We start from the raw sequence: 25,487 nt of genomic DNA, 5'->3' as shown, positions 1-25,487 counted from the left end.
TGAATACCTTAAAACCTGGAGAGCCTGGAAATCCTGCAGTTCCAGGGGGACCTGGGGGACCCTTAAAAGTGAAAGAAATACTATTAATGCAAAAGGTAAAAAACATATGGAATTAATCGTAAGTTAAAAAAATGTCTGATTATGGGATTTTTCTCTGAGTAAGGAAACACCTGGCAAAATAGCAAATATAAATCATGCCGTAGAAGATGAAGTTTGGCTAGTCCTAAAATATCACGCCTACATCTTAGTTACCCTGACTTTTACATGTTCAGCTAAACTTCTGTGTTGTAAATTTAAAAAACATGAAAGCTATTATTAAAGAGATTAAGTTATAAAAAATGTTCAACATTTGTTCTAATTATAAAAAAGGTGTAGGAGAAAAAAAAAAAGCCAATATAGCTGTTACACATACAAGTGGACATGCTCAGGTTTCTAGGCAGATGGGAAAGAAAACTTTTTGCCCACCTCAGCTAAATAATGTATTTGATAAGACCATTCAAAATTTGATCTGCATAGAGAACAGCAATTCTATCCATCTATATGTTCTCTGAGAATAATCTGGTTTTGGATTTATGCATTTTTGGATTTACAGTGTTAAAGCTCTCCTATTGCACTGTATGCTTCAAGTATCTTAACCAACACAGTTATGAAATATAATTAAATAAAATGCTCATTCTTAAACCAGTGCACCCCCAGTCTCAGGTTTGCTGGCATTGCAGAACATCAGCTAGAAGTAACTAGACTTGAGCATCACAAATACTTAAAGTCAAACATCTGTAAGTTGTCTTACAGGTGCGCCTGCTGCTCCTGGAGATCCGTCTTTGCCATGGGCACCCTACAGAAAGAAGAGAGATGTTGGGTACAGAGCACTACCCCAGACACAGAACCCACATGTTTTAACGCCCATGACTCACAGACCGTCTTTTTGTGTCTGTACATTCCCACTTAGTTGACCAAGACCCAAGGATTCCTCAACTGTGAAATTCTAAAATAATACTTAACTAAATATTTTGTGAAGAAATATCCAACAATTTATGTGACTTGTACTGTAATGATGAGACAGCAAGATGCAAAAATGTATTCTTATTACATTTCTTAAGGAAATAACAGTTACAAAGCATCATCCGTGTGGACAGTTCTTAAGGTTAAATAAGTAAGATCGCAATAGATGTATATTTCAAAGTAACAGTTACTTCTAATTCACATAAAAGACTAAAATTTCACTCCAAAAACCTAACAAACAGTGGCATGATTTAAATCCTGTTGCCTGTCTTGTAGACATGTTAGACCAGGTCCGCTGCTCGGGTTATGCGGTGTTTGTACGAACAAGTTGCTGGTTATTATACTTTAGCTGTGCTTTGTTGATTGCGTTGCATGCTATGAACTATGACTTCCTTCAGAGCAAAGAATGTACCCCCTAATCTCAGTCAAGGAGTAATTTTATCGTTTTCCTGCAAGTTACTTCTGAGATTGCATTTTTTCCTCTCTCTGCCTTCGGCTGCTGCCCTTTGCTTCCACTGCTCCTCCCTATTCCTCTTGGCTGAACCTGAGCTTATGCTGAAACACTGAACTCTCCCTCAGTGTGTAATCTCTTCATTTAAAAAAAGGAAATAGAAAATAAGATGGTGAACACGTGAGTTAGAAGTGTTACGTCTTTAATTGGGGACTGAAAAGTTTTCATGTATGATTTTACAGATGCTATATAGCTTTCTAATTGCTTTGCATTACAACTGTTTTAAGGTAAATCTATGAAGTCGGGAATTCTCAACATATTGAAACAAAATATGTGCTGCTTCTGGATAAGAACAACAGCTGCAATTACTTACAGGCCCACCAGGATTCCCAGGTCTTCCTCTTTCACCAGCTGGACCTCTTGGTCCCTAGAAAACATAAGAAAACACGTCTGTTAAATGGCTTCCAAAATAATATGGCCAAGCAAAGAGACATTGCTCTTATTTGCCTGTCTCAGTATTGTTCAATGCATGTGGTGGGGTAGTTAAAGTTAAAAGAAAGATGAGTAACTCAGTTAACCAGGAAGTGCCAATGGCACTTCTATTTAAATACGACAGGATACAGATATTTACCGGTTGGCCTGGTGATCCGTTTGCTCCAGGAAGACCAGTTTCACCCTGTTATGGAAAGAAAACACCAATGACAGAATGAACTTCGGTGAGAACATTTTTTGGTTTATTCAAGGGGAAAAGACATAGAAACAAGACAGCCCAATCCATTGCCCCTTTCTGCGTGCTGCTGAGTGACCTCAGCATGAACTGAGGTCTGTGAGGTCTGAGAAGTCTAAACAAGTGCCAGAACAAACTATTTAAATAGGAGGAAAAAAAAAACAACCAGGAAGACTCGGTCCTTTAATATTACACAATAAAGTCAGATGATCCAGGCATGTCCTTTCATTTTGGAATCCCATCTTTATTACGGCTGGAAAATCAGGACATGATGTGGTTCAGAAGGTCTAGCTCCTTTGGAATGATTATCATTCTTTTCATGGAGATATTCAATGAGTTTCTTTAATGTTTAATGGATTTTTATAATCGTGTAATATGCAAAGCACAGCTATATAACAAATGATGGAGGGTATTACTCTACCTATTACAAAGATGATACTATAGTTTTTTACCTTTGGACCAGGAGCACCACTGTCACCTTTGGCACCATCTTTTCCATCAAAACCCTGTGGGAAAGGAAAACCATATCTGTGAATAGTATTCCTCCTGCGTTCTGGAAAACTTGATTCCTGTTGGCAAAATATTAAGCCTCAAGACAAACTCATATAAAAGGGCATATTTTTAATAATGAATGCTATCAGCTATTGGAACACTTTTTGGAAGAAAATTCTGAATCCTCCACCTCTCCGTGGCCATTAGTTAAGAGTGGATGCTTTTCCGGAAAGCATGCTTCAGCCCAGCATTCAGGATAGAACTCTACAATTGAGGTAACTAGATAAAACTTAACAGTCTTTGTTACAGAAGGTCAGATTACATTGTCCAGAAATTGGCCTTTAATTCTATGATTCAGTCTCTTTAGCTGGGACTTGATGACTGAAAGAGCAGAACAGTGCAACACCATAATTCAAGTAGAGTAACAGACTCAGCTATACTCAATATACTCAATACTTACTCGTTGACCTTTCAGCCCAGGCGCCCCAGGCATTCCAGGGTGTCCCTTGTGACCCTAAACACACAAATATAGAAAGATTAATAAATCACATACTTACTGTATGAAGGGCAGAAGACAATGTTCATTGTGTGTCATGTTCACTTGACTAACTTAAAATGGGAAAACAAAACCTTTGATTAGAAGACCATTGTTATTGGGGGCTTTTCCATACCGGTAATCCAGGGATTCCACGGTCTCCATTTCTGCCTGGTCTTCCTGGTTCTCCCTATTGAAAGAAAGTAAATTTTTTTTACTGTTTTGCTATTGCTTCAGTTACTGGCAAAGAACCAGTCCTAGTAGATCAAGGCGAGTCGCAATAAGCAGGTGAAACTTCCACCAAAGACAGTGGGGAAAATTACAGCAGGGTGACGGTTCACTATATGACTGCCTTCTGAAAAACAGTTGCCAGAATTTATAAACTCAATTTTTAACAAGATTTTGGTTAACATCTAATTTATTTCAAGCCAACTTTTAGGAAGAGATGATCACAGAAAACTTATTTTTCATGGCGAAACACTCAAAATGGACAAAAAATTTAGCTGCTGGTCTCGCCTTGTACTATACCTATTCAGGACTCCCAGCTGTGACACAAAAGATGGTTTTAACAGCTTAACTCTTGAAGTAAGATTTGAAGGGAGCAGACAACTACCACTACTGTCTGCTTTTCTTTATGCTAATTTATTTTGCACCAGAAGAAAACAGCATATTTCATGCCTAGGTTTTCTTTTTTTTTTTAAATTCTGTCAATCAAATTGCCCGCTAAAATTGAAACTTTTTTGGAATGGACGTTTATAGCTAATGTAAGTGGAATCTAGTTTCTTACAGTCATGTTGTCAAATTGAGAAATAGGGAGATGTTAAAAATTCTTAAATGCAATGGTATTAATGTGCTCTGCTGTCTTACCATCTAATGAACTTTCTTTCTTCCCATTTATTAATCACTGGATGAATAATAGTGAACTTACATCTTTTCCTGGTGGACCAACTGGGCCTATCATTCCAACAGGGCCTGGAGGTCCCTGTAGAAAAATAATTAATATTAACTATAATAATAATAAAAAAGATTAAGTCTCTTCCAAATTAAAAATGCATTAGGTGTCATAAAATACTTGTACATTTGACATACATGATGGTAAACAGACAGGATGAACTGTAAAATTTCAATCCACTCCAGTGATGATGCAGATTCATGCTTGTAAGATCATGCCTTTAACATATATAGTGATAGGTAATGTATACGTACAGGAGGGCCAGGTTGTCCTGGTTCTCCGGGGGAACCTTGATATCCAGCAGAGCCCTATAATGCAGCAAAAAACCAGTTAAGATGTGAACAATTACATGCATCATTCCATGGTGCTACTGTATTTTATAATAATCTCATAATCGTAAGGAAAACGGTAGTCAGAACTGTCAACAAATGACCAAAGGTGAAATTAGCAGAACCAAGCAGAATATGCCTCCATGAAAAAAAGAATTAAAACTACTCCTCTAAAAGGAGATGTACGTCAAAAACTCAGACCCGTTGTGTGTTCACTGAATGTGTATTAGGATTCCCACTTTCCTTTATCTCCTGTTAATTTTTTGTATGAATAAACATTTGGGAATGTTAACAGAGGATGATAGGCAGTGGCATGTCTTAAGACAACCTTAGCTGACACCCCACAGAATTGCAGAAAGCTCAGGGGAATGCATGGACTTAAGCAAGCACAGTATATAGCCCTCAGCCATTGAGCCTTGGTGGTGCACAGATGGTACAGCCCAATTAACAGAAGAGGACATTTATCCATAAAATTCTTCAGCACAGTATCTGGATTTATTGGTTGAAAATGTACCTAATATTTATGACAGAGAAAAGGAGCAGCTCATATAAAAGAATATGAGATGATTATGAAAAGATTAATTTTACTTACAGGGGGACCTGCATGACCAGGTGGGCCAGGGGGGCCACTGGGGCCAGGGGGTCCTGGAAAGCCAGTCTATAGTGTAGATTAAAAAAATAGTCATTATATGAATGTAATACAGCTATAAAGCTTAATGTAGTTGCAATAGTCACCAATAACTGTAAAATAAATTTTTACATATTAGTACAAAGAAAAATCCACAGTGACATGCACTTGGTGCAGTAAAAAAGAAGCAGTATATATACACATTGCTACATACATTGTCTAGTACCTACAGTCCCTTCAGAAAAGGGACTGGGTTTCTCTTTGCAGCCTTAGCTAACACATTCCACAAGATATTTTCAAAGCTGTTATTTTTTCTTTTGAGTCACTATTCCCCTTCTCTAGACCCCCAGAAGGATGCTCGCAGCTCAGCTTTTCAACTACCTAAACTGGGAGAACAGATAACTGGAACTCTTAATTTGTTAAACAGAGTAAACGAGCTTCAGCTTCTCTGCCACGTAACTGAGCTTTATTAATCTAACACTACATCTTCAGTGGTGGAGCCAAAGCGTACTAATAAACTTGCTTGCTAGTCTATTGATGCCAGATTTTGCTTTCTAAAACTAATTTTAAAATTTCTCACCTGCATTCAGGAGCTATATTCCACACACATATACAACCCATTAGAAGAACTTTGTATGATAAACTCTGTTTATGACCCTAGACTTCCTAGGACTTACAGATATACTGAACTAAGGTCATACTTTTGTTATTGTCAGTAAGGCCAGCATTTTCATCAGTGAAATCTTTTCTGAACTTTAACAGTACTAAGCCATAAGAAATAAATGATTTCTCGACTAACCAAAGGACTCAGAGGATGAAACCTCAATATACATGTGGTTTACCTCAAATCAGTAATACTGTTCCTTATTTTACCTGGTAAAAAGGGAGTAACATATTACTAAGGAAATTCTCAATTTGGGAAGAGTGCTAATATTTCTACTTCATGTAGCAACAACCACAAAAGCATTTGATACTACAAAACAGAAAACATTTGAAAATTAGCACAGTGGTTTACTGCAGCTATATGTGGTTCTTTAAAAAAAGCTTTTGTTAAATTGAACTCTTCATGGGTTTGATACAGCCAAAACAATTGAAGTACATGAATTACATGAGAATCACTGTGTGCTGCAGTACTGGTAGTATATTCCATAGCTTAATATTGCACATAATGGGTTTCATAGGATATTGTCATATTGTGCCAGAATAGGTCATGTATTACAGATGTTACATGAACCTAATCTTCATAATACAAGATTAATAGTACTGCTATACCATACTAGTATATGTAGTATAGTATACTACTATACTACAAATATACTATGTTAGTATTAGTTCACAGATTGTCTTTTGTCTAAAAAAGAGAATCATTGTAATATTTGCTATTTTCTAGGGCAAGAAGTACACCTAGTGGCAGAGCAGTTAGCGTCTGAATAAATCGGGTTGCCTTCAATGTGTGAATACAACAAGCAGTCCCTTGCTGTTAATTGTTAGAACTCATTTGGTGTAAAATAACTCCGGATTCAACATGAAATGGAGCCATCAACTCATCAATTGCAATCAATTGATTAGACATACAGCTATAAACAAAGAAGACATTATTTTTTTCAAGATGCACACTGAGAAGATAAACTGATAGTTAGGTATGACATTTGCTTGCTTCCAGCACCTCCAGACTGTGAACAAATGAGCATATTTTAGTTAGAATATGTGCACTGGTGGAAAGAGACAAAGACAATATGTGGAGGTTATACGAGCAAGTAAAGAGGAACTGTGATGTAAAGTACAAAATCAGTCTACAAGAAGTGGAAAGCCACCAGGAAGACAGTAATGGAGAGATGTGTGACTGAGGAAATACCAGGCATGGTAACCACCCATGGACAAAGGTTGGTGCTATAGCTAGCATTTTTTATTTTATTACTCTTCCAAATTATTTCAGTTTGGATATTTATTCAAACTGAGTGTTTAAGTTGAAAATGATAAATTAAATTTATAAATTAATAAATAAATTAATCTATGTAATGTTAATGATAAACATTATTTAGTTCTAGTGATTTTGGTCACATCTGCCGGTAACTGCTCTGTTACTTACTTTGCAGTCATGTATTGCATGATACAATATAAAAGACTATATGACCTCAAAGTATACAGACAACCCTGGCTGAAGACATTCTAGGGTGTCCAGTTAAGGTGTGGGGTTTTTTTTAACCCCAGTCCAGGGGTCAGAGCACAAGAAATCACTAAGCACCTCAAGCAAAAATGCCAAAATAGAGATGAGTAACCATAATTGTTAACTGAAAGGTATCTTGGTTATCTGCCTGGTTCAGCACATCCCATATTAAGACACCAAGTAACAAAATGTAGATGATATGATAAGCTGTTGGCAAAAACTGTGAGAAGCTGAATAACAATAAATGAATAAACAAATACAAAAACGGATGGTTGAAGAAGACCAATGCATGGATGATCATATTAGCAAATGAATGAGGTAGAAATAAACAGATTAAAATAAAGGAGAGAAAATAATGAACTATATTTCAGGAAAAACAGCTGTCATGATTAGTAAAATTTATTTCACAAGATGATCTGATGGAACCCTGAGAAATAACACATTTGCTTGGAACTGCCTTGATATGTTACAACACATGATACCCAAACCTTGTTATGCAGCATTGGATTGAAAATAATGATTATGCTTAATGAAGCAGCAGCCAATTTCAAATAATAGCAATTCACCACATCCTCTATATAGCAGATATTGCCTGAATCAAGAACACTCCATGTCATCGGTGGTGAATATCTCTAAATCCCAGTGCCTAAAAGGAAAATCATGAGGTGCAACGTTCAAATTTATTTTACACAGGAAGCATAGCTCATGCATAACTCTTTCAGGCAATCCATGCTTTATCTCACTAAAAAAACTCTGAAAAGCTTGGGCCAGGCCTAGCAGGCAGATACAGCATCCTCAGTACACAGTCTGAATAGCTGTGGGTAAAAAAATGGTAATTGTAAAAAGAAAAAGTGAAAAGCTTTTGACTGCTTCTGGGATGAAAAAAGATTATAAGAGGGGTTTGCTCACTTGATAACAAGCCTGATAACAGGCAAATTTGAGTTGTGGAAAAGTAAACAAGTATGGAGTATCATACTGAGTAAAGATAGAATGCTGCTGAATGGGTAAAGGAAGATTAGGGACAGTGGAAGAGGTAAAAAAGTGGTGGAAGGGAGGGAAGCAATCAGTAGAAGAATACCAAAGCCGATAAATGAGGGAGGTATGCAAGGGAGAAAGGGATAAATGTTTAGCCAGTGTAAGAAAGTGAATCAGAGAGAGATTAGGAAAAAGAAGGTAAGAAAAGGAAGAGAGAGAAAAGGCAAAAACCCCAGATAATCTATAGTTACTTTGTAGAATGATACTGTAAAGCAAACTGCTGCCTTACATCGCATTCCACTTGCAGGCAACAATTAAATTAAAACTTATCTTGTTAAATTAAAATCAGGATACATACACATCCAAGGTATAATCTACGAGCAGAAAATTTGTTCTTTAAAAAAAAAAAGGCATGAAAAAAGGCTATATCATCTTACAATGGGCTGTGGGTAACCGATACCAACTGAACCGGCCTTCACATCATAGGAGTCATACTGTGGAGAAAAACTCTGTAAAAGAAATAGAGAAAAACAGAAAGAAAAAAAAAAAAGAAAAAAAAAGAAAAAAAGGTGATTGCTACAAATCAAATAAGTCTTTTCTTACATTGGTATGGCAAATGTATGGAAATAACTCATTTGTATCTATTGAGTAGCACTTGTTTGATATATAGCTGCCATATATTTAAATCATCTATAAAAGAAGCCAAGCCAATATCTTTCTTTTGAGGTCATGGTAACGTTAGCTCCCTGCGCTGTGCGCATCCAGTTTTCACCTTGACAGCTGGGCCTCAGCTGAACCAAAAAATTGCCATTCTCTCTCCTATTATTCTTGTTTGACTCCTTTTAAGCTTTCTCCCCCATTTTCTTTATCAGTCTCTTTTCTGTTGGACGTAGTTGTCACTCAAGGAAACTGATGAAATATTTTCTCTTGCACTAAAGAATGCAAGAGTTTATTATTATCTTCCTAATTTCTTTTACTTGTGACTAATGAATGTCTCATTTCAGAGTATTTTGTAGTAAAAAATCTCTTACCTATGTATAAGTCTGTCCTTCCCTGAATTACAAATAATTTTTTTTTACCTCATGCGTGGGAACTTACACATCTCAGAAAACTGAGTTTTACACTTTGTTCCTAATGCCATTTTCCATCTTTCCCTTTCTCCCTTCCCATTCACTATATCACTCCAAATAATTAAAATACAATCATCACTTTTGAGCCCAAGCAGCCAAGCCTCAATGCTTTTGACAATTTATCTTGAAACAAATGAAGCTCAGTCCAAGGCATGGATTGAAAACATATCCTGTGGGCCTTTCTGAGAGCAGACAGCATCTTTGACACACCCATTTACCTAAAATACTGCTTAAAAAAAAGAAAACTATAAATTCTACAGTCAGTTTTTCAAGGAATTCCCATGTAAGCCTCTTAATGGGCATATGTTGATTTTATTATGCAGATATTGGCAAACTTAGTTAAATAATATTGCATTAATGCAGTTTATGCATTAATGGCACATAGATGGTTGAGCAGTAAAGGTTGAATACATGCAGTGTTCTGCCTGATAACCCAAACCACTGCGGACCCAGCTCCTTTGCTGACCAGGTACAAGAAGACTCCTGTGCTACTGATATCAACCCTCTCCTCAGGATTCAACAGCACATCTTTGAGACAGCGTTGGAATGGGCGACTAATTCAGCCTATCATCCTCTCCTGTATCTGCATCTGCCAACTCAAACCCAGTAGCTCTCTTCATGTATTATTGTCTGTCCTTGTCCATTGACACTGGTTAACTGATCCATGGGTACCTCTCCCAAAAGCTCAGTCCTTCAGCTGCAATCCCTTTCAGAATAAAACCAAGACATCTTTCCTCAATTTTTGGCTTACCTGGGAGTGGAAAGCGTACATGGAAGGTATAAACAGTGGCCTATGTTCAAAAGTAGCAATTGTTTTAACATACATTTTTTAACAGTTTTGTGCTAAAGCAATCCCATCTTGTAAAGCTACGCTTGCTCGATTGCATGGGAGACAATGTCATCTCTTAACAAAGCGCTAGCTGTGGCTCAGCTCCCTTAACAAATCCAACTGCACAGAAACTTTAGTTAAAATTAGCTCTCTTGCTGAGTCTGCCCAACTCTTCAGAAGAGAATTCAAGATTCGGTGGGCCAGAAATAAAGAGGGAGCATGACAAATAGTACTTACATGGCACTTCCCTGCAAGCAGAGGACCTGTGTTTTGGTCTAGTCTCCTGGGAATGTTTCTTTATTAAACATGCATTGGATAAAATATAGGAAAGTAAGAGAGTTCCCTAACCATTACACTTGAGGAGACATACTTCCTCCTGCACACTTTCTTTCTGGTCAGATTATTTCTGAGTTATGTAAGTCCTTCATCAGATCTGGCTCCAAAAGTTTTAAAAAATAAGATAAGGCAGAGATTTAATTGCACTCCAGCCAAATTTTATGGACAAACCCCCAAAACAACAACAAAACCCCACCTACCACTCAGCTGTGTTTTTCAAAGGCACAAATGAGAGACAGATGCCATTGAAAGCAATGTGCGTGTGAAGGTGCAAGGGATACGTGCCTACAGTATGGCTTTGTACGCTTATGAGCAGCAAGGTAGAAGCTGAACGTAATGATGACTTACGCCTCCGTTTATACTGGGACACGACTGGCAGATCCCGGGGGCGCCAGGAGCTCCAGGACTCCCCGGCTGTCCTGGAGGGCCAGGAGCACCATTTCTGCCTGGAACCCCAGGAGGACCCTGCAAAGACACAAACAGAGCAGATACAGACGTCGGCACTTGCCTCCAACTGCAAGGGCATTGCGGGATAAATCCTTCCATTCGTAACAAAATCTGTGCGATTGTGGTGGGAAGCTTCCTCTATTAAACATAACTGAGGCCACAACTGAACATTCAGGAAAGGCATAGACAGTAGACAAAATTCACACATGGAAACACTTCTTAGTTGCTGGAGCCTTCTTACAGCTGATATTCGATCAAACACATTAGAAATATTAAACAGGTCAATTCCTGAATCTAAAATTAATACTGCTAGTGGAGTCCATAGATTATTTTTCCTTTTCCTACTGGGAAGAAATATACCAAAAAATAACAAATGTAATACAGTTTGGACTAAACTCTCTCTCTCTCTGTTTTTCCAGTTTACATTTTTGAGAGTTTTGTTGAAGCTAAAGGGCTACTTCAGAATGACTATATGGCGCAGTCCTGCAGACAGTGCAGACATCAATGAAACCTGGATATCTCAGCAGCTTGAATGGGATAAATAGCACTATAGGAATTGGCTCTTGATTTTGTTAGTTTCCTTGGAGAAAAAAAAAAGCTGCACTTACAGGGTCTCCTTTGGGGCCTTGGCTGACTACTCCAGGAGTCTAGAAAAAAAGAAGAAGTAATTAAATTAAAAAAGAAAATTAAAATAAAACTGAAAACTGATGGTCACTCTATCTGCATTTTCACAGTCCATCCATAAAGCTACACCTCTCCTGTAGGCAAAAACATGGCACTAATGAAGTCAATAGAGCTTTGCCATTGAGTACAATGGGGACAGAAGTCCACTGTGGAAAGCTGTAAGGGACAGTTTTCTTGTATCCTTCTCAGTCCAGCATGTTAACTGTGATAATGTAGCTAATTTTAATTTCTCAGATCATCTCCTCCAATTTATTTATTTTTCAATTAATAATTCAGTTACACATTACTATCTGGATTCTCAAATAATAGTTCAGAACAGTTTTTATGTATTCAGCTGCTAGTGGTAGCAAAGAATATTGAGCTGAAACTATCTCGGATCTTTCAAGGTGGCATTTCCCTATACACCACCCAAGGTCAGCAGGACAGCTTCCAGTGGGCTGACCAAACTCTTATATATCGAAGACAGAGGCTGGAGGAAGTCGTCCACATGTCCTTTATTATCAGGAACCACAGAACTGATAAGAGTCTCTAGACTCGACAAGAGAGGGAGCTGTGCTTAAATCTCCAGCATGCTTGTATGTATCACTCATTTACACCTCTAAAACTGTCCAGTGAAGTAGCTCAGGTAATCCTGGAAGCAGTACAGTTGCACTAGCATGGTGCAACTAACACTAGGTGACATATTTGTATATGACATTTCATGTTTAAGCAGATATAATATAGAGCTGCAGAAATACATCTTCTCCCTATCTCTTCCATATACCCATCTCTCACTCTCTTCTTTTATCTTCTGGATAAGAATCTTCAATGTGCCTGTGGAAATCTAGGTACTTTAACAGAATCTCATGGATCTTAAACAAGGATGAAATGTTCAGATAACCTTAGCGCTCAGTATAGCTGACTCGCTCACTGAAGCGGTTTAGGCAGGGGACTTGGCATGCACTAACATTCTTGATTTTCCTGAGGTTAAGTTGTTGCAACCAGTTTAGATAACGTCGGTGTCTATAAACAAGATGATGATAAATTAGGGATGTAGGGCTTGAATCACCTTTCCTTTACAGGGCATTAAGTCAGCAATAACTCTGCAAAAGGAAATTTACTCTGTGATGATGTAGAATTGAGTTTATAAGAAATGCAGACTCGCAGTATGCTGTGAAAATTGTCTAACTTTCTTTAACTCTGTGTTGGCATTAGTTTCATGGATATAGATTGAGCATGCACTCAACAAATACGCTGTTTGCATTATTCCTATGCTTCTCCATAAAATGAAAAATGTAATGGCTAATTGTTGCCCTCTGTCCCTTTCTACTATTTATCTGTGCCCGTTGTCTACGTAAAACTGGGTTGAAGGACTTCATGCTTTCAGCTGCATAGCTCAAAGGACTAACAAGTATTTTATCAGATCTGGTACCAATTCTCTGATAGAATACAGAAGTATTCTTGAATTTAACAAAAAAGATAAAACTCTGTGAAAGTTCAAGCTGGTTTTTTTAATTTAATTTGGCAAAATGTGCCCATCCTAAGTATTTGCCTGGAGTCAGAAAGTGACAAGCTTAGCATTTAAAAGAAAAGTGTTAAAGAGCATCTAGAAGAAAATGAATTGAGGTTGACATAGATCAAGAAGGCGGCAACACCAAAGTAACAACATTGAGGACAAACTTACTCTTGTAGGTTGTGGTGTTGTTTGTGGACAAACTGGACAGCACTCTCCAAAGGGAATCTCTGGGTTGGGACAGTCCAGCTCCTGATCGTCACAGATGATGTCATCGCAGAGAACAGATCCCGAGTCGCACACACAGATTTGGCATGGCTCTGGTTTCCAAACATCCCTGTCAGCATAAACCTGCCCAAGATGGGTACATTCTACGACTGGAAAGAAAGACAAAATAGTGCTCAATATTATTTCAAATGTGTTTTCCAAATCAAAGACGAATAACATGAAAGCCGTCGGACAGTCTGTTTTGTTTTCTACTGTAATATAGTTTATGCGTGTGAAGTAAAGGGCTAAATACTTCTCTTCAGACACTGGGAGGATCTGTTACATTAATTGCAGAGTCTGCTCTGAATCTATAAACAGACATCAATGGAAACCTCCTGGAGCTGATCCAAAGCCCAATTAAATCTGTGATAATCTTCTGTATCGAGTAATTTTAGTGTCAGACTGAGTTACTGTGTAATTAGCAATTGAATTCTCTGCTGCAGCTAAAAAGTAAACGTTCCAAACGTCTCAAACAAGTGTATCATTTGCCCCCATGTGCAAACATGAGCACTTACACATGGATGCGAAATAAGCCGTCTGTCCAGCATGAACTCTTGTCGCTAGCATCTTGCATTAATAGCTAGCACCAAGTGTTTTCAAAGTGTTTTTTGAAAGCCAAGGTATGCAACAGATCTAAAAGAGTGTTCACATTAATTGTCCAAATGGTTTGCAATTAATGTGTCATCTGGTGCGCTCAAATGTTACAGGTGTCTGTATTTTCAGAAAAAAACATTGCTCACCTGTAATATTCATGGCTTTGTGAATTCCTTCCAACAGCTATTCTACTGATCAAATTCGTTGTAGATAATGAATTTGAAAAGACTGATGAAAACCAGCTTCAAACATTAAATTTTGGGTTTGTATTTTCTTAGAGAAACAAGATCCAGAAAGCCCAGTCATTTAAGAAACCAATATGAAAATAACACTGCAAAGTTAGACAAGCTTCTTGTAAGTATTGTAGAAGCTATTAGAAGTCTCAGATTGCAAACATAAGTATTAGTGAATGTCCTGAATAATGGAATAAGATTTTTTTCATGAATAATTCAAAATAATTCAGTTTACAAACACAAAATTCTGGAGAAAGAGCTATTGGTGTACCTACATCATCCTTAAAACTTTAATATCAGAGTAAGTTACCTACTACACATCACCCTTCAAAAAGAAAAAAAAATGCCAAAAGATGTAATTCAAAGCTCTGACATTAAAATTACCACTGGCTCCAGACAGAAAATTCTGAATGCCATCAAATTGTTGTAATGGTCATAATTATGTAGTGAGAGACTGAGTCCAAATTTATGGTGCAGTCCATTCCTATGGGTTATGCAGTCCCTTTTTCTTTTCTCACATGCGGCATCTTTCATGTTTTTTTCTCTTTTCCACCACCACGTTAGCACACTGGTCTCTTTTTTCTCTTTACATTCTTTGTTTTTCTTTCTCTCTGTATTTGTGGGCATCTGTTTCCACACCCATACCCATGCTCTTTGGCATGGTACACACTTGGATGCGTTTCCTCTCTTCTCATGCTTCTGCTTCAGTCCCCTTTTTCTCTATTTGGTTCCATCTCTCCTATAACACCTAACTTCCCTTTTCATCTTCCCTGAATCCTCTTCTCTTTTGTACCTGAACTCTGCTCCCTTCCCAGTGTCTCACTCAGCTGCTTTTCCTTGTCCATATTAACTCGACTTCTTCCTCTACATCACCCATGAAATTCATCACCTCCTTGTATGAGCTCTGTAAGGGCAATGAGGAATACAACCAAGACCTCCCGGCTCATTGACTGGAGAACCAGAGTGGGGACCTCGGAGAAGGGCACTGCATGGGACAGGAGGTTTCTTTTCCCAATTTCAACCCCACTACAGGCTTTCTGCATGCACCAACTTATGTAATTCCTGCACTTCAATTATAAAAGCAGCAAACAGGAAAATGTTGACTTGTCAAGGCTGACACTACTTACGGTTAAGAGTTGGTTTTGACCACCAGCTTGATTAGAACAACAAGAAGATGGAAAAAGCTTCAAAAATCCTTTTCAAACATTTTCAAGGCAGTATTTTTTTCTTTGCCTGATATTGGGCTGGGAGCCAGTATTTTACCTTCCTTTGACAACACAAAAAATCTTAAAATCTAAAACATTCCAGTGGCATATGACAACTAATCCCCCTCAGACTTTTTCTATCACTTAGAAATTCACTTTTTCTTTTTCCCTTCACTTCTCCACCTTTTGGGCCTCACCAGAAACTTCAGATCCTGCAAAAGAGAGGTGGAGAAGAACTGCTTATTTCCAGGACAGCATCTTCCTCACACCCACCATGACACAGGGTCATGGCATCAGAGGATGTTGCTTCAAAAGACACCACCTCACAACCACTACCTCTGAAGAGGATCTAGACATCCCTCCTTAGTCTGCCAAGCTAGACTTAGTTTCTAAAAAAGGTGCTTGGTTTCCCAACTCTCACACCACAGAATCATGTCAGTGGATCCCAGCTAAATAAGCTGATTCTCTGCTTAATTAATTGCTGACTGTTTCTGCAAGAAACATTTTCCTCCTTTAACAAACCAGGATTTCACTGCGGGCACTTAGGGAAAAAACAAACTTACCAGCCTTGACAAGAGTAATGACAAATGTTTCCTGACAAATAAGAGGGCTGAAATGTATTTTAAAAATGAGAAGTGCAGCGTTATGAGTGAAATCTTCTTTATAGTCTCTCTAATGACTCATGAAAAAAACTGAATTATAAAGTGGCAAAAGCTGAGTAGCTCAGTGTATGAGCGGTTCACTGTATACAAGAAGACCTCGAAAGCAGTATACTGTGGGAAGCAGAATACCATCAAAGCTACTGGGGCGGTTAGAGCTTGTTATCCGTCTAAAAGGAGCTGGTTGGATACACCCTAGAGAGCACGGGTGGGCATAGATCCACTTCACCCAAGAGCGATGTACTCAGCTGTCACTCCGCTTAAGCACTTCCCAGCTCCACAGGTTAAACGTCCTTCTCATTTACAAACACAATGAGGAAGGGAAGAGATGATTTTTGTTTAGTTTAGGGCAAAACATAGTTTATACATAATTGTTAAATAAAAATACCATGATACAGATCTAAAAGAACTTAATACTGTTACTGTGTGCACATGTAATGTACAGTTATATGAATTGCATACACATATAAAAAATGCATAGTGTACGCACACTTCTATACCCATAAGATGTGTTTGATTATTTTTAATATTCAGATTTTCAGCTCTCGGTATCACTCTCTTACCCTTTCAAAACCAAAAAAAATTTTTTAACTATGTGTTTAAGACAGCAAGGTTCTTATTCACTAGGAAATTCATATCCAAGAATTTGCATTTTCATTTGTCAATTTTTTCTTCATCCTTACTTCATTTTCATTGATTTGTTTTGTTGTTTTGTTATTTCCAGAGATGCGATCCTGCTGCCTTACAGTGAAGAGGACAGCTCGAATGGGAAGCAGAAAAGGGCCATCTTTCCCATATTTTTGCACTTCTGGTTAGAAAAGATTCTGTTTTCAAGGCAGCTGCTCTTTTCTGAAGCAGAGGCTTTTCTCAGTGACCAATTTTTCACACTGAAAATATTCACCTTTCCATTTTTAGTCAATAATATCGATGAAAATCATGGACATTTAAAATGTGTCACAAAACGACTGACATAATTTTACAGTAATAAGGAAATAAAGCAGATTTCTCTGCATTTTTACAAGGTTGTCATTCAGTTATTCTACAGCAGATGGCATCATTTAACAGAAAGAAAAGAAAAAATTGAAGACATATGGATATAATGACATTCATATTTGCTTCTAACTTTCTGGACATTGTTAAATGAATTAAGAAATAAGCTAGGAGAGCTGCAATTAAAATCGTTGTGGCCTTTGGCAGAAGGAAAGTATTAAATAGGTTTCCACAGGAAACTTACATCTGGGAAGACCTAGTCTGTTCAAGACATCCCCTCTGTGCTCAGATGTAGATCTGTGTGTCAGCATGTTATGACATAATGCATTTTGCACTGTTCATAAAGATTAACTGTTAGCTCCAAAATCCTTTGGAAAGCTGATTTGTGCTAAAGCACTGGCAAGTAACATAGAGCAATAATAAGGTTATAAAAAAGCTGACTTGCCTACTTCTAGACTTGCGGTAAAACAGTCACATACTTGCCTTAGCCAGCTTTTATTATTGATTCCTAAACATATATATTAGCCTAAGACTTAAAAAAATATTAGGACTCAGCAGTATTCGCCTATGGCAATGCCAAATCTTCTTCTTCCCAAAGCCCTAAATACGGTGGCTATACAGCACTTCACTGCTATGGCAGTTATTGCAATGGTTTGTTGGAAGCTGTGTCAATCTCTGATTCATTGTACAAAACATTAAAGTTTAATATTTGAAAGTCTGAATAACTTTGCATTTATGCTGTTTACTAAGCATTCACATTTTTAAAGATTTTGCTGTGAGTGGCATTTCCCTGGGCCAGCCTAAAAAGTGAAGAAAAGAAAAAAAGGCAACACAATCTTCCGTCATATGCTGGTTTTGAATTATTTCCCATTTTCTAAGCAGACTAGCAGCTGTATGTAAGCAGACCAATAGGGAAAGCTGAAAGGAAAATCACCATTTAGTCTCAAAGGACCTATAAGTGTGGTACATAAAAGAACCCAAATGCATACAGGGGAAAACAAATATGGTCCTTGTAGGCCTGAAGGATGACAGATGTCATATGGGATGTAATCTCGATTCCAGTGAGGTGAATGGGAATTTGTTATCGAGTGCTATGACCTGAGAAGCTGACCTGTTTTGTAGTTGCTTTTGGCTTTGCATTTGTGCAAGTACCGTGATCATGACTTAAGCACATTTATATGGCAAAAGGAAAATATCTCCTAATAGTATCCTCAAAAACCACACGCTTTTCCACTTTGGACAAAGCAAATGTCCAGCTATTGCATTAGTAGCAGACTCACATATCCCATTTGCAGAGATGTGACTAAATGGTTAGAAATTAAAGAACATCTTGAACTTGTCTGGTTCTGCCTCAGAAAGGGCAATAGTCCACACAGAGGTGACTCACGATCCTCCAGCAGCTGCTCGATGATGGCTTGGGAAGCAAAACCGAGGAGCTTTGATCTGCGAGAATCTGATCACAAACACAATGAGTCAAGCAAACAGTTTTTGCTGTTACTTAAAAGTGAATCTGGTAAAGGCTAAAGCACTGAGATGAAGGACGCCTTGCCTCTAACTTTGACTGGATCCAAAGTCTGGTGAAGCTAAGAAGGGTCTTTCTGTTGCTTTTCATGGACTTCTAACTGTACAAAGCCTGTGCTTCCTTACTCTGACCTGGTTTTGGTCATTTGCTTTGCAGGATGGCTACTTCAAAAAGTGTTTTTACATTCCCTCTGTAGTAAATATATCTATTTATTGTGTATTCCAGCACTGTTTTATACATTGTTTAACCAAAGGACAAAGTAGAAAGGAGATATATTGTTTATTTTCAATGAAAATGCTATAATTCTCCCCTACACTGTAGTAGATGGAGGAATCCATCCCAGCGTCTGCAACATCTCTGCTTTCCATTTACTGAGCAGAAAAGAATGCCACAGCGTCTACCTCGAAGCAAATGGTTTGGGCTCCCTGTCTGGTATTATGATGATGTCTATAAGAAAATCAAACATACTCGTTCCATCCCATGATCAGTAATGGAAACAAACAGACTCTCATAATGAACTAATTGGCTTGCTGAGCCAGAATGGCCCAGTTTGCCCACATGTTCTCCTGTCAGGTAAGTGCTGAGTACTCAAAAAGTCTGAAATAGTGTCTGTTTCACAGAAGTCAGGAAAAGAGGTGGAAATATAAGAAAAGAAATGGTTTAACAAGATTTTTTTTCAACTGCAAGGCCTACAGACATTCTCTCAGATGGAATTGTCTTAAAACAACCAGCTAATTAATTGAATCCATTTCACATGGTGCATGAGGACATAAGGGCCAATTTGGGCATACCTACCTATTAGGACATTTTCAGATTTAATGGTACTGATGTAATATTTTGTAAGGCTTGTCCACCATGTGATTGGAGGTATCAGGAATGAAACTTCAATTGATAAAACACTTAAATGCAGGCTGTGAAAAATCAGAGTGGGTCCATCTTAAAAATCTTTTCCTGTTCCATGTCCTGTAGGAGGAATTACTGCTATCGGGTGGAATGGAAAAGGAGTGTGTATGAATGGTTCACAGATTTCCCAAGTTTCACACCAAAAAGGACGGCTACATCCTGTGCTTTCAAACTGAAACCAAAGCTTTCTTACTTCTAGGCATGCTCGTCTGCCAAAAAAGCTGGTGTTTGAACAGTTCTGCCACTGCGCCAGTCCCAGACGTTTTCCTCTTTACTCAGATGCAGAGCAAGAAAGAGAAAGCAGCATAAAAGAACGCTGGTTAATCATAATACTGTACTTGTCTGTCAGAGGTATTGTGGAAAGGAGACATGCACTGTTTCACTGGCAACGTATAGAAGAGGCTGGATTCTCAGGCAAAGGATCATTATGTCATGTAGCCAAACTGTCCTTGCTCTGAGACCCACCCAATTCATCTTTCAGATTACAAAATAGAAAAAAAACCCCAGGCCTGCACTGGTACAAACAAGTATTTGCATTTTAAACAAATCATTGCTTGTTCCCTTCATTCACCTTTATAAGCTCCAAATGCTGCAACCTTTCTGCAGCTTTTAGAAATTTTAGAAATATCAGGATTAAAAAATATCCTTATGGCATATTTGCTACCAAGTAAAACACAAAATGCCTCTATTTTCCTTGCAGATTATTGGCTTTTTCCTAATCTTTCAAAGTGTGATTTATGTTAAGAACTCTCCTTTATCTTCAGAGGGCTATTGTTCTTCTCAAAGGTAATGTGGTCTAAAGTGGGTGAATCTGTCACATTGTTCTGTCTCAACATTTATGTTTCACAAATTGCTCTATTCAGGCACACATGTTGACATCCTTGAATGATGTTCTTTATGCAACATCTAAAGGTCACCCTGCCACATAAGCATTGCTTTGAAATAGGGACCAGTGATATCCCATCAGCAATAGTTACACAACAGCCTCACTGGCTTCAGCTGGTGTCTGGCATGAAAAACAATGGCAGAAGAGTTTTCTTGTTTCAAAACTGCTAATAGGAAAACAAAGTGCAAGGAGGGTTTTTTTGTTTGTTTAGTTGGTGGGGTTGTTTTTGGCAGAACTATTATTTCAAACTGAGTCATACAAGGGGCAGGATAGAGCAGACTGCTGTATATCTATCACCTTGCTGCTTTTTTGGGGTTGCCCAGAGAATTGTTATACCTGTTTCTGAACTCATAAAAGTCATGTTGAGAAAAACATCTGACAGATGCAAGAGATGGTTATATTCCTTTTGTTGTTAGCTATTCCTTGACAACATCATGGCCTAAATTGTTTTTTTGTAAGGGAGGAAGATATTCCTGAATGACCACCTGTATTGTGATGTTCTTGTGGGATTTCTTCTTTAAAGTCCTCTCTCAACAGGCTGACTCTGTAACAAGACAATTATATTTATACTTCTGTCTTTTTAGTAGAGATAGACCTCTTTTGCTATAATCTGCAGAATGTGGATCATTCATTCCTGATTATGGATAAACACTGCGTGATCAGAACTCCCCCTGATTTTGCTGGGCTTTAGATCAGACCTCAAGAACATCAACTTCTAATTATTCTGGTGGGAACTGAAGGTCTTCAGTGCCTGACAGATCAAACCTTTTAATAAGGGTAACCGTCTGCATTAGAGCAGGACACACAGTAAGTAGGAATTTCATATTAATTCAGTGCATTCAATGCCTTTTAGAGGGACCATTGCATAATTTTTCAGTCACTCTTCCAATTATTGGTAAAATGCCTATGAGATATTTCCATCCCCTCTGTTCTTACATTACAGTATTTTTTGGCACATCACCTTTCGTGCCATTTGGTGTCACTCTAAAAATAAGCAGCAGGCTGCAATCACTTTATTTGTGGCTATTTAGTTGTAGTGCTGGCATAAATTCTCACTACTCTGCAGTAATCTGATTTTAATGTGCTGCTCGTCTTTAGAGTGAATGATGCCAAATGGCACAAAGACTTGTGTCTTAAACCAAGCAGAAACTGACATAAATTCAAAGTCTGGTGTAATTACTGATGATTCTATGGATTTATTGGTTTCTTTAAACATACATCCTGCCCGCTCCTTGGGCAGTCAATGAAGACTTCTACAGTCAGAGTCCAAGTGTCAAAGTAATCTTAATTTTGAACACTTGAACATATGAACACTTCTAATTTTATTCCATAAGAAGCTGGCCTAACATATTTCTAAAGAAAAGCAACAGCTTCATGCTCAACATTATTAAGATCAATTAAGCGGAAAAATTTACCAAAATCCAGCACAACGTTTCATCAGAACTTTAAAAAAAAAAAATCACCCCCAAGGTGTATCTCAAAGACATACTTCTGCGTTTGTGATTTTAGCTAGGACCAGGAATAGTTTATAACATTGGAGGGTTCTTTGCAACATTTCTTGCAGTAGGTCTGTCCTGGCAAGAATAAAGAAAAACTGGAAAAGTCATTGTGTACAAGCAGGTTTCCCAGACTGTACAACCAGTCTGACAGATCCAAAGCATCATGAAAGTGAGATTCAGCTTCTGAGCTGTTAAGTGAAAAGGAACCATTGGAAACTGATAATTATTACAGCTTGCTCTACATAGCACCTCATGTAAAACACTGAAGTATAACTACTTAATTCAGGATACTTTAAGCTTCTTGCAAGATAAAACCCAAAGGCTGTGTGGGAAAAAAAAAAGTATGATTTTTGGTTTTCATTGCCTAACTTTGTAATTAAAACAATTTTTACCAGGTGATTAAAGTCTCAAGTGGGACATGATCTTCTCTTTGCCCTTAGCTCAGTGAGAGGGCTAACAATTCTATGCAATGCTGTTTCTGTGGTTTGCCTTGGAAGAAATCAGCCTGATTCAATGCTTCTCTCCTGAGACTGAAACAGATGGGAAATGTTACAATGCAGTATAGTACATACGGTAATATCATTTATATTTTCAGATATGTTGGACAAAGTCAGCCCCAGTATAACTCCATGGCCATAGTGAATTTACATCAGAGATGAGTAAAGCAGCAGGGGGTCAAATTCTACACTAACGTAACTCCCTGCACAATTTTATTGATTTCCCTGTAACTTCAGAAGTTGGATGTAAATGAAGGGATTGGTTCTTATATTTCATATTCCAGAGATGGATTAAAGAACTCTGGCATATTGTCTAAAGAAAAGAATCATATCTTTGGCTGCCAATAAATTAAAGGTATTTGTAATTCAGAAGATCGGGGGGGGGGACGGTTCTGCATGCATAGAGCATCACTAACCTAGTTTCATCTGCAAAACAGTTTGTATTCATTCACTCCTTATTCCAGTTTGTACTAATTCACCCCACATCCATTTTGGACAGTTTGTTGGATACAGATGGCAGTATTTGAAATTCTTCTTCATCTGCCTCATAGAGGATATTAAATGGCTATTTGTACACTGGACACAACGTTCTTATTGTCAACTTCCTAAGGCTACTAAAGCGAGTATTGTGAGGGTTTTCGCAGGGTACCACAGACAACTTTCTTAATTTTGGGGCCACTTTTAGGTATCAAGTTCTACGTCTATTTTTCAAGCATGAAGACCTAAGGACCTTCCCAACTAATTCCCTCGTCAGGTGAAAATCCACACTTTTGGTGCGGTGAAGAGCCTGCAAGCACAGAGCTGACTATTAACATCAGAAGTCAGAGGCATTGCTACTGAAGTGGCTGCCTGAAGCCTGGCACACATCTAGCTCTCCCTGCTCTGTGCAGCAACAACGCCTGCTGTCACAGGGTGAGAATAAACAGCACTGCATAGCAGAGGAGGGCTAGAACATCTTCAGCAGACACAGCCAGATCCACCAGAGTTTATCTGCTGGAGTCCTTAAAAGGTATGAGTGGAAGAGCCTGAGCCAGAGAACACCTGATAAACCAAGAGGCTCGGTACTTTTTTTTTATTCTTCTCTGAAAGAAGTTTACAATGCTCTTTCTCTCTTCAGCTACTCTAACAGGAAAAGAATCGGTTGGACTTGAATGCCTCTCTCCTTTCCTTTTTCTCCCCCCCCCCCCCCCCCCCCCCATATTTATGCTATTCTGTTCATACAAAAAAGAGGGATCTACAAAGAGGACCACCCTGCCAACGACTAAGCCACCAACAGGCTTAGAATATTGTGCAAAGAATCTTCGAAATGTCTGAGCAGATTTCAATTACTCTTTTCAAAGATTTGCAATTCCCACTACACAGCCTATTGTTTGCTTTCACTAGGACATTCTTCTCTTAAACAGCTGGCACAGAATGACTACTGCTCTGTAGGGAAACAAGCGAACACCATACAGTAGATTTAAAGCCAAACACAGAAAAAATATAAATTATTTTAAAAGAGCCTCTCATGAACATAGAAGTGTTTTCCAAGATAACATGAATTCTATTTTTGCTGCTTATAGCTGAAGAAAAGCATGGGGGGTGTAGTTCATTCTCCTTTGATGCTCAGCGTGGCTATTACACTGAACATCAAAGGAACAATGAGCGGTGCTTCCCATATTTTCCATTAGCTGTGTTCGGGTGAGCAATTGTTTCTCTCATGTCTGTTTGAAAAAGGAGCTGCAATTTTGCTCTTACCTCTTTTCCCAAAAGAAAATGGAAAGAAGGAAAAGAGAAGAAGCAGCACAAAGGGAAAGAATAGAGGAAAATAGATGTTTGCAGCAGACAGCCTGCTAATGCATCAACTGGTCACTGGGCGTGAATTGTGGGGAATTTCAGTGGGAACTAATTACCTCCAGAAGTTTTCCAAGAACTGCCAGTGTTGAATTGCTGTGGGAAGTAGTTTCCAGACACAGATCATCCTTTCGTATCTACTGCTGCAAATGTGCACGGGATTTTCCTGCGATTCTGCTGCCCTTCGCAGTGCTGGGGCTGGGAATAAAGCGGCGCCTGAAGCTACCATAGCAGCCCACAGAAGTTTTGCACATGGAAGGAAACCTTTTGCTTGCCTGGCGAGAGAGCTGAGGTGCCTGTGCCACCCTCCAGGGTGGGATGCACAGTGACTGAAAGAGAAAACCAGCAGCAGAAAGGGATGGGTCTCCCGTGGCTGTGGATAGCTTTGTGTTATGCTGAAGGCCATTCTGGTACAAACTCAGATAAAGTCTTACATCTACAAGTCACATCCCCCATTTCTTGAGAGTCATATTTGGGTGCCCCTTTAGCTGTAAGAGAAGGCCTAGGCTTTCAAAATAACCAAACACATTCAGCCTTAAAAAATATATATCTTTCCATTATCATCACATTCTTCCTGTTCAGTGTCCTGTGCATGCTTTCAGCTCCCTGGCAGACATCTCTTCACGGAGTACTTGTGTGAATCAAAGCAAGACAAAAATGTGCAGACATTGTTAAAGGAGGTACTGTTTTCATTCTCATTCTGATAGTTCATGTTTAAATGAAGAGTTTGACGTAAATGAGGGAAAATGGAAGTAGTCTCTTAGCTAATCTGAAAGGAATCTCTCCTGCTGTACTTTCACTAAACAAAGCCAGAAGTCCCAGAGCTGAAGTTTATCCAAACTAAAGCCAACAAATGGTTGTTGTTGGAGGGGGTGATATCATGTTTTCCATTGTCATTTTGACACGAAACAGGCAGAGGCTTCCACTTTGCAAACTCAGAGACAAGAAGATTGGCTCTGAAGTGAAAATAAATAAATAAAAGCAGTGGGTGGAAGTAGATTAGGTTTTCTCAAAGCAAAATGGAGAGAACCTTTCCTATGAAATACAAGATGAGAAAAAATAATGACTGCTTGAAAATACAAATGAAAAATACAATTTACTATGCCTCTGCGTGAAAGATGTATTGCTCTACAGTCAATGATGGAACTCATTCCTCCTTGCAGCCTTCCGGCATTTAAGATAGGATAAGCACACCTCTCTATCTCTGTTATACTTACAGAAGA

General features: G+C 38.4%; 1 protein-coding gene across 3 annotated transcripts in view; it reads right to left on the bottom strand.

Annotated features, from left to right (window-relative positions):
* Nucleotides 1-25,487, bottom strand: part of COL3A1 (collagen type III alpha 1 chain) — a 53,529-nt gene that overhangs the window by 21,845 nt on the left and 6,197 nt on the right. Inside the window, exons 2-16 of one of the 3 annotated variants that reach the window (XM_050900394.1) lie at nucleotides 23,034-23,042; nucleotides 13,348-13,547; nucleotides 11,609-11,647; nucleotides 10,902-11,018; nucleotides 8,696-8,767; nucleotides 5,081-5,146; nucleotides 4,414-4,467; nucleotides 4,136-4,189; nucleotides 3,344-3,397; nucleotides 3,133-3,186; nucleotides 2,633-2,686; nucleotides 2,085-2,129; nucleotides 1,827-1,880; nucleotides 791-835; nucleotides 8-61 (exon numbers count right to left, since the gene is read on the bottom strand). In XM_050900394.1, coding sequence (XP_050756351.1) covers nucleotides 8-61; nucleotides 791-835; nucleotides 1,827-1,880; nucleotides 2,085-2,129; nucleotides 2,633-2,686; nucleotides 3,133-3,186; nucleotides 3,344-3,397; nucleotides 4,136-4,189; nucleotides 4,414-4,467; nucleotides 5,081-5,146; nucleotides 8,696-8,767; nucleotides 10,902-11,018; nucleotides 11,609-11,647; nucleotides 13,348-13,547; nucleotides 23,034-23,042 — 971 coding nt within the window. Of the gene's footprint in view, nucleotides 1-7; nucleotides 62-790; nucleotides 836-1,826; nucleotides 1,881-2,084; nucleotides 2,130-2,632; nucleotides 2,687-3,132; nucleotides 3,187-3,343; nucleotides 3,398-4,135; nucleotides 4,190-4,413; nucleotides 4,468-5,080; nucleotides 5,147-8,695; nucleotides 8,768-10,901; nucleotides 11,019-11,608; nucleotides 11,648-13,347; nucleotides 13,554-23,033; nucleotides 23,043-25,487 lie in introns of all 3 variants that reach the window. The other 2 variants (XM_050900393.1, XM_050900395.1) reach the window with 2 other exon arrangements.

Source organism: Gymnogyps californianus, chromosome 7, assembly GCF_018139145.2.
Source record: "Gymnogyps californianus isolate 813 chromosome 7, ASM1813914v2, whole genome shotgun sequence".
In the NCBI taxonomy this organism is placed as follows: domain Eukaryota; kingdom Metazoa; phylum Chordata; class Aves; order Accipitriformes; family Cathartidae; genus Gymnogyps; species Gymnogyps californianus.
Note: the sequence above shows the minus strand (reverse complement) of the source record. Positions and strands in the feature narration are given on the sequence as shown.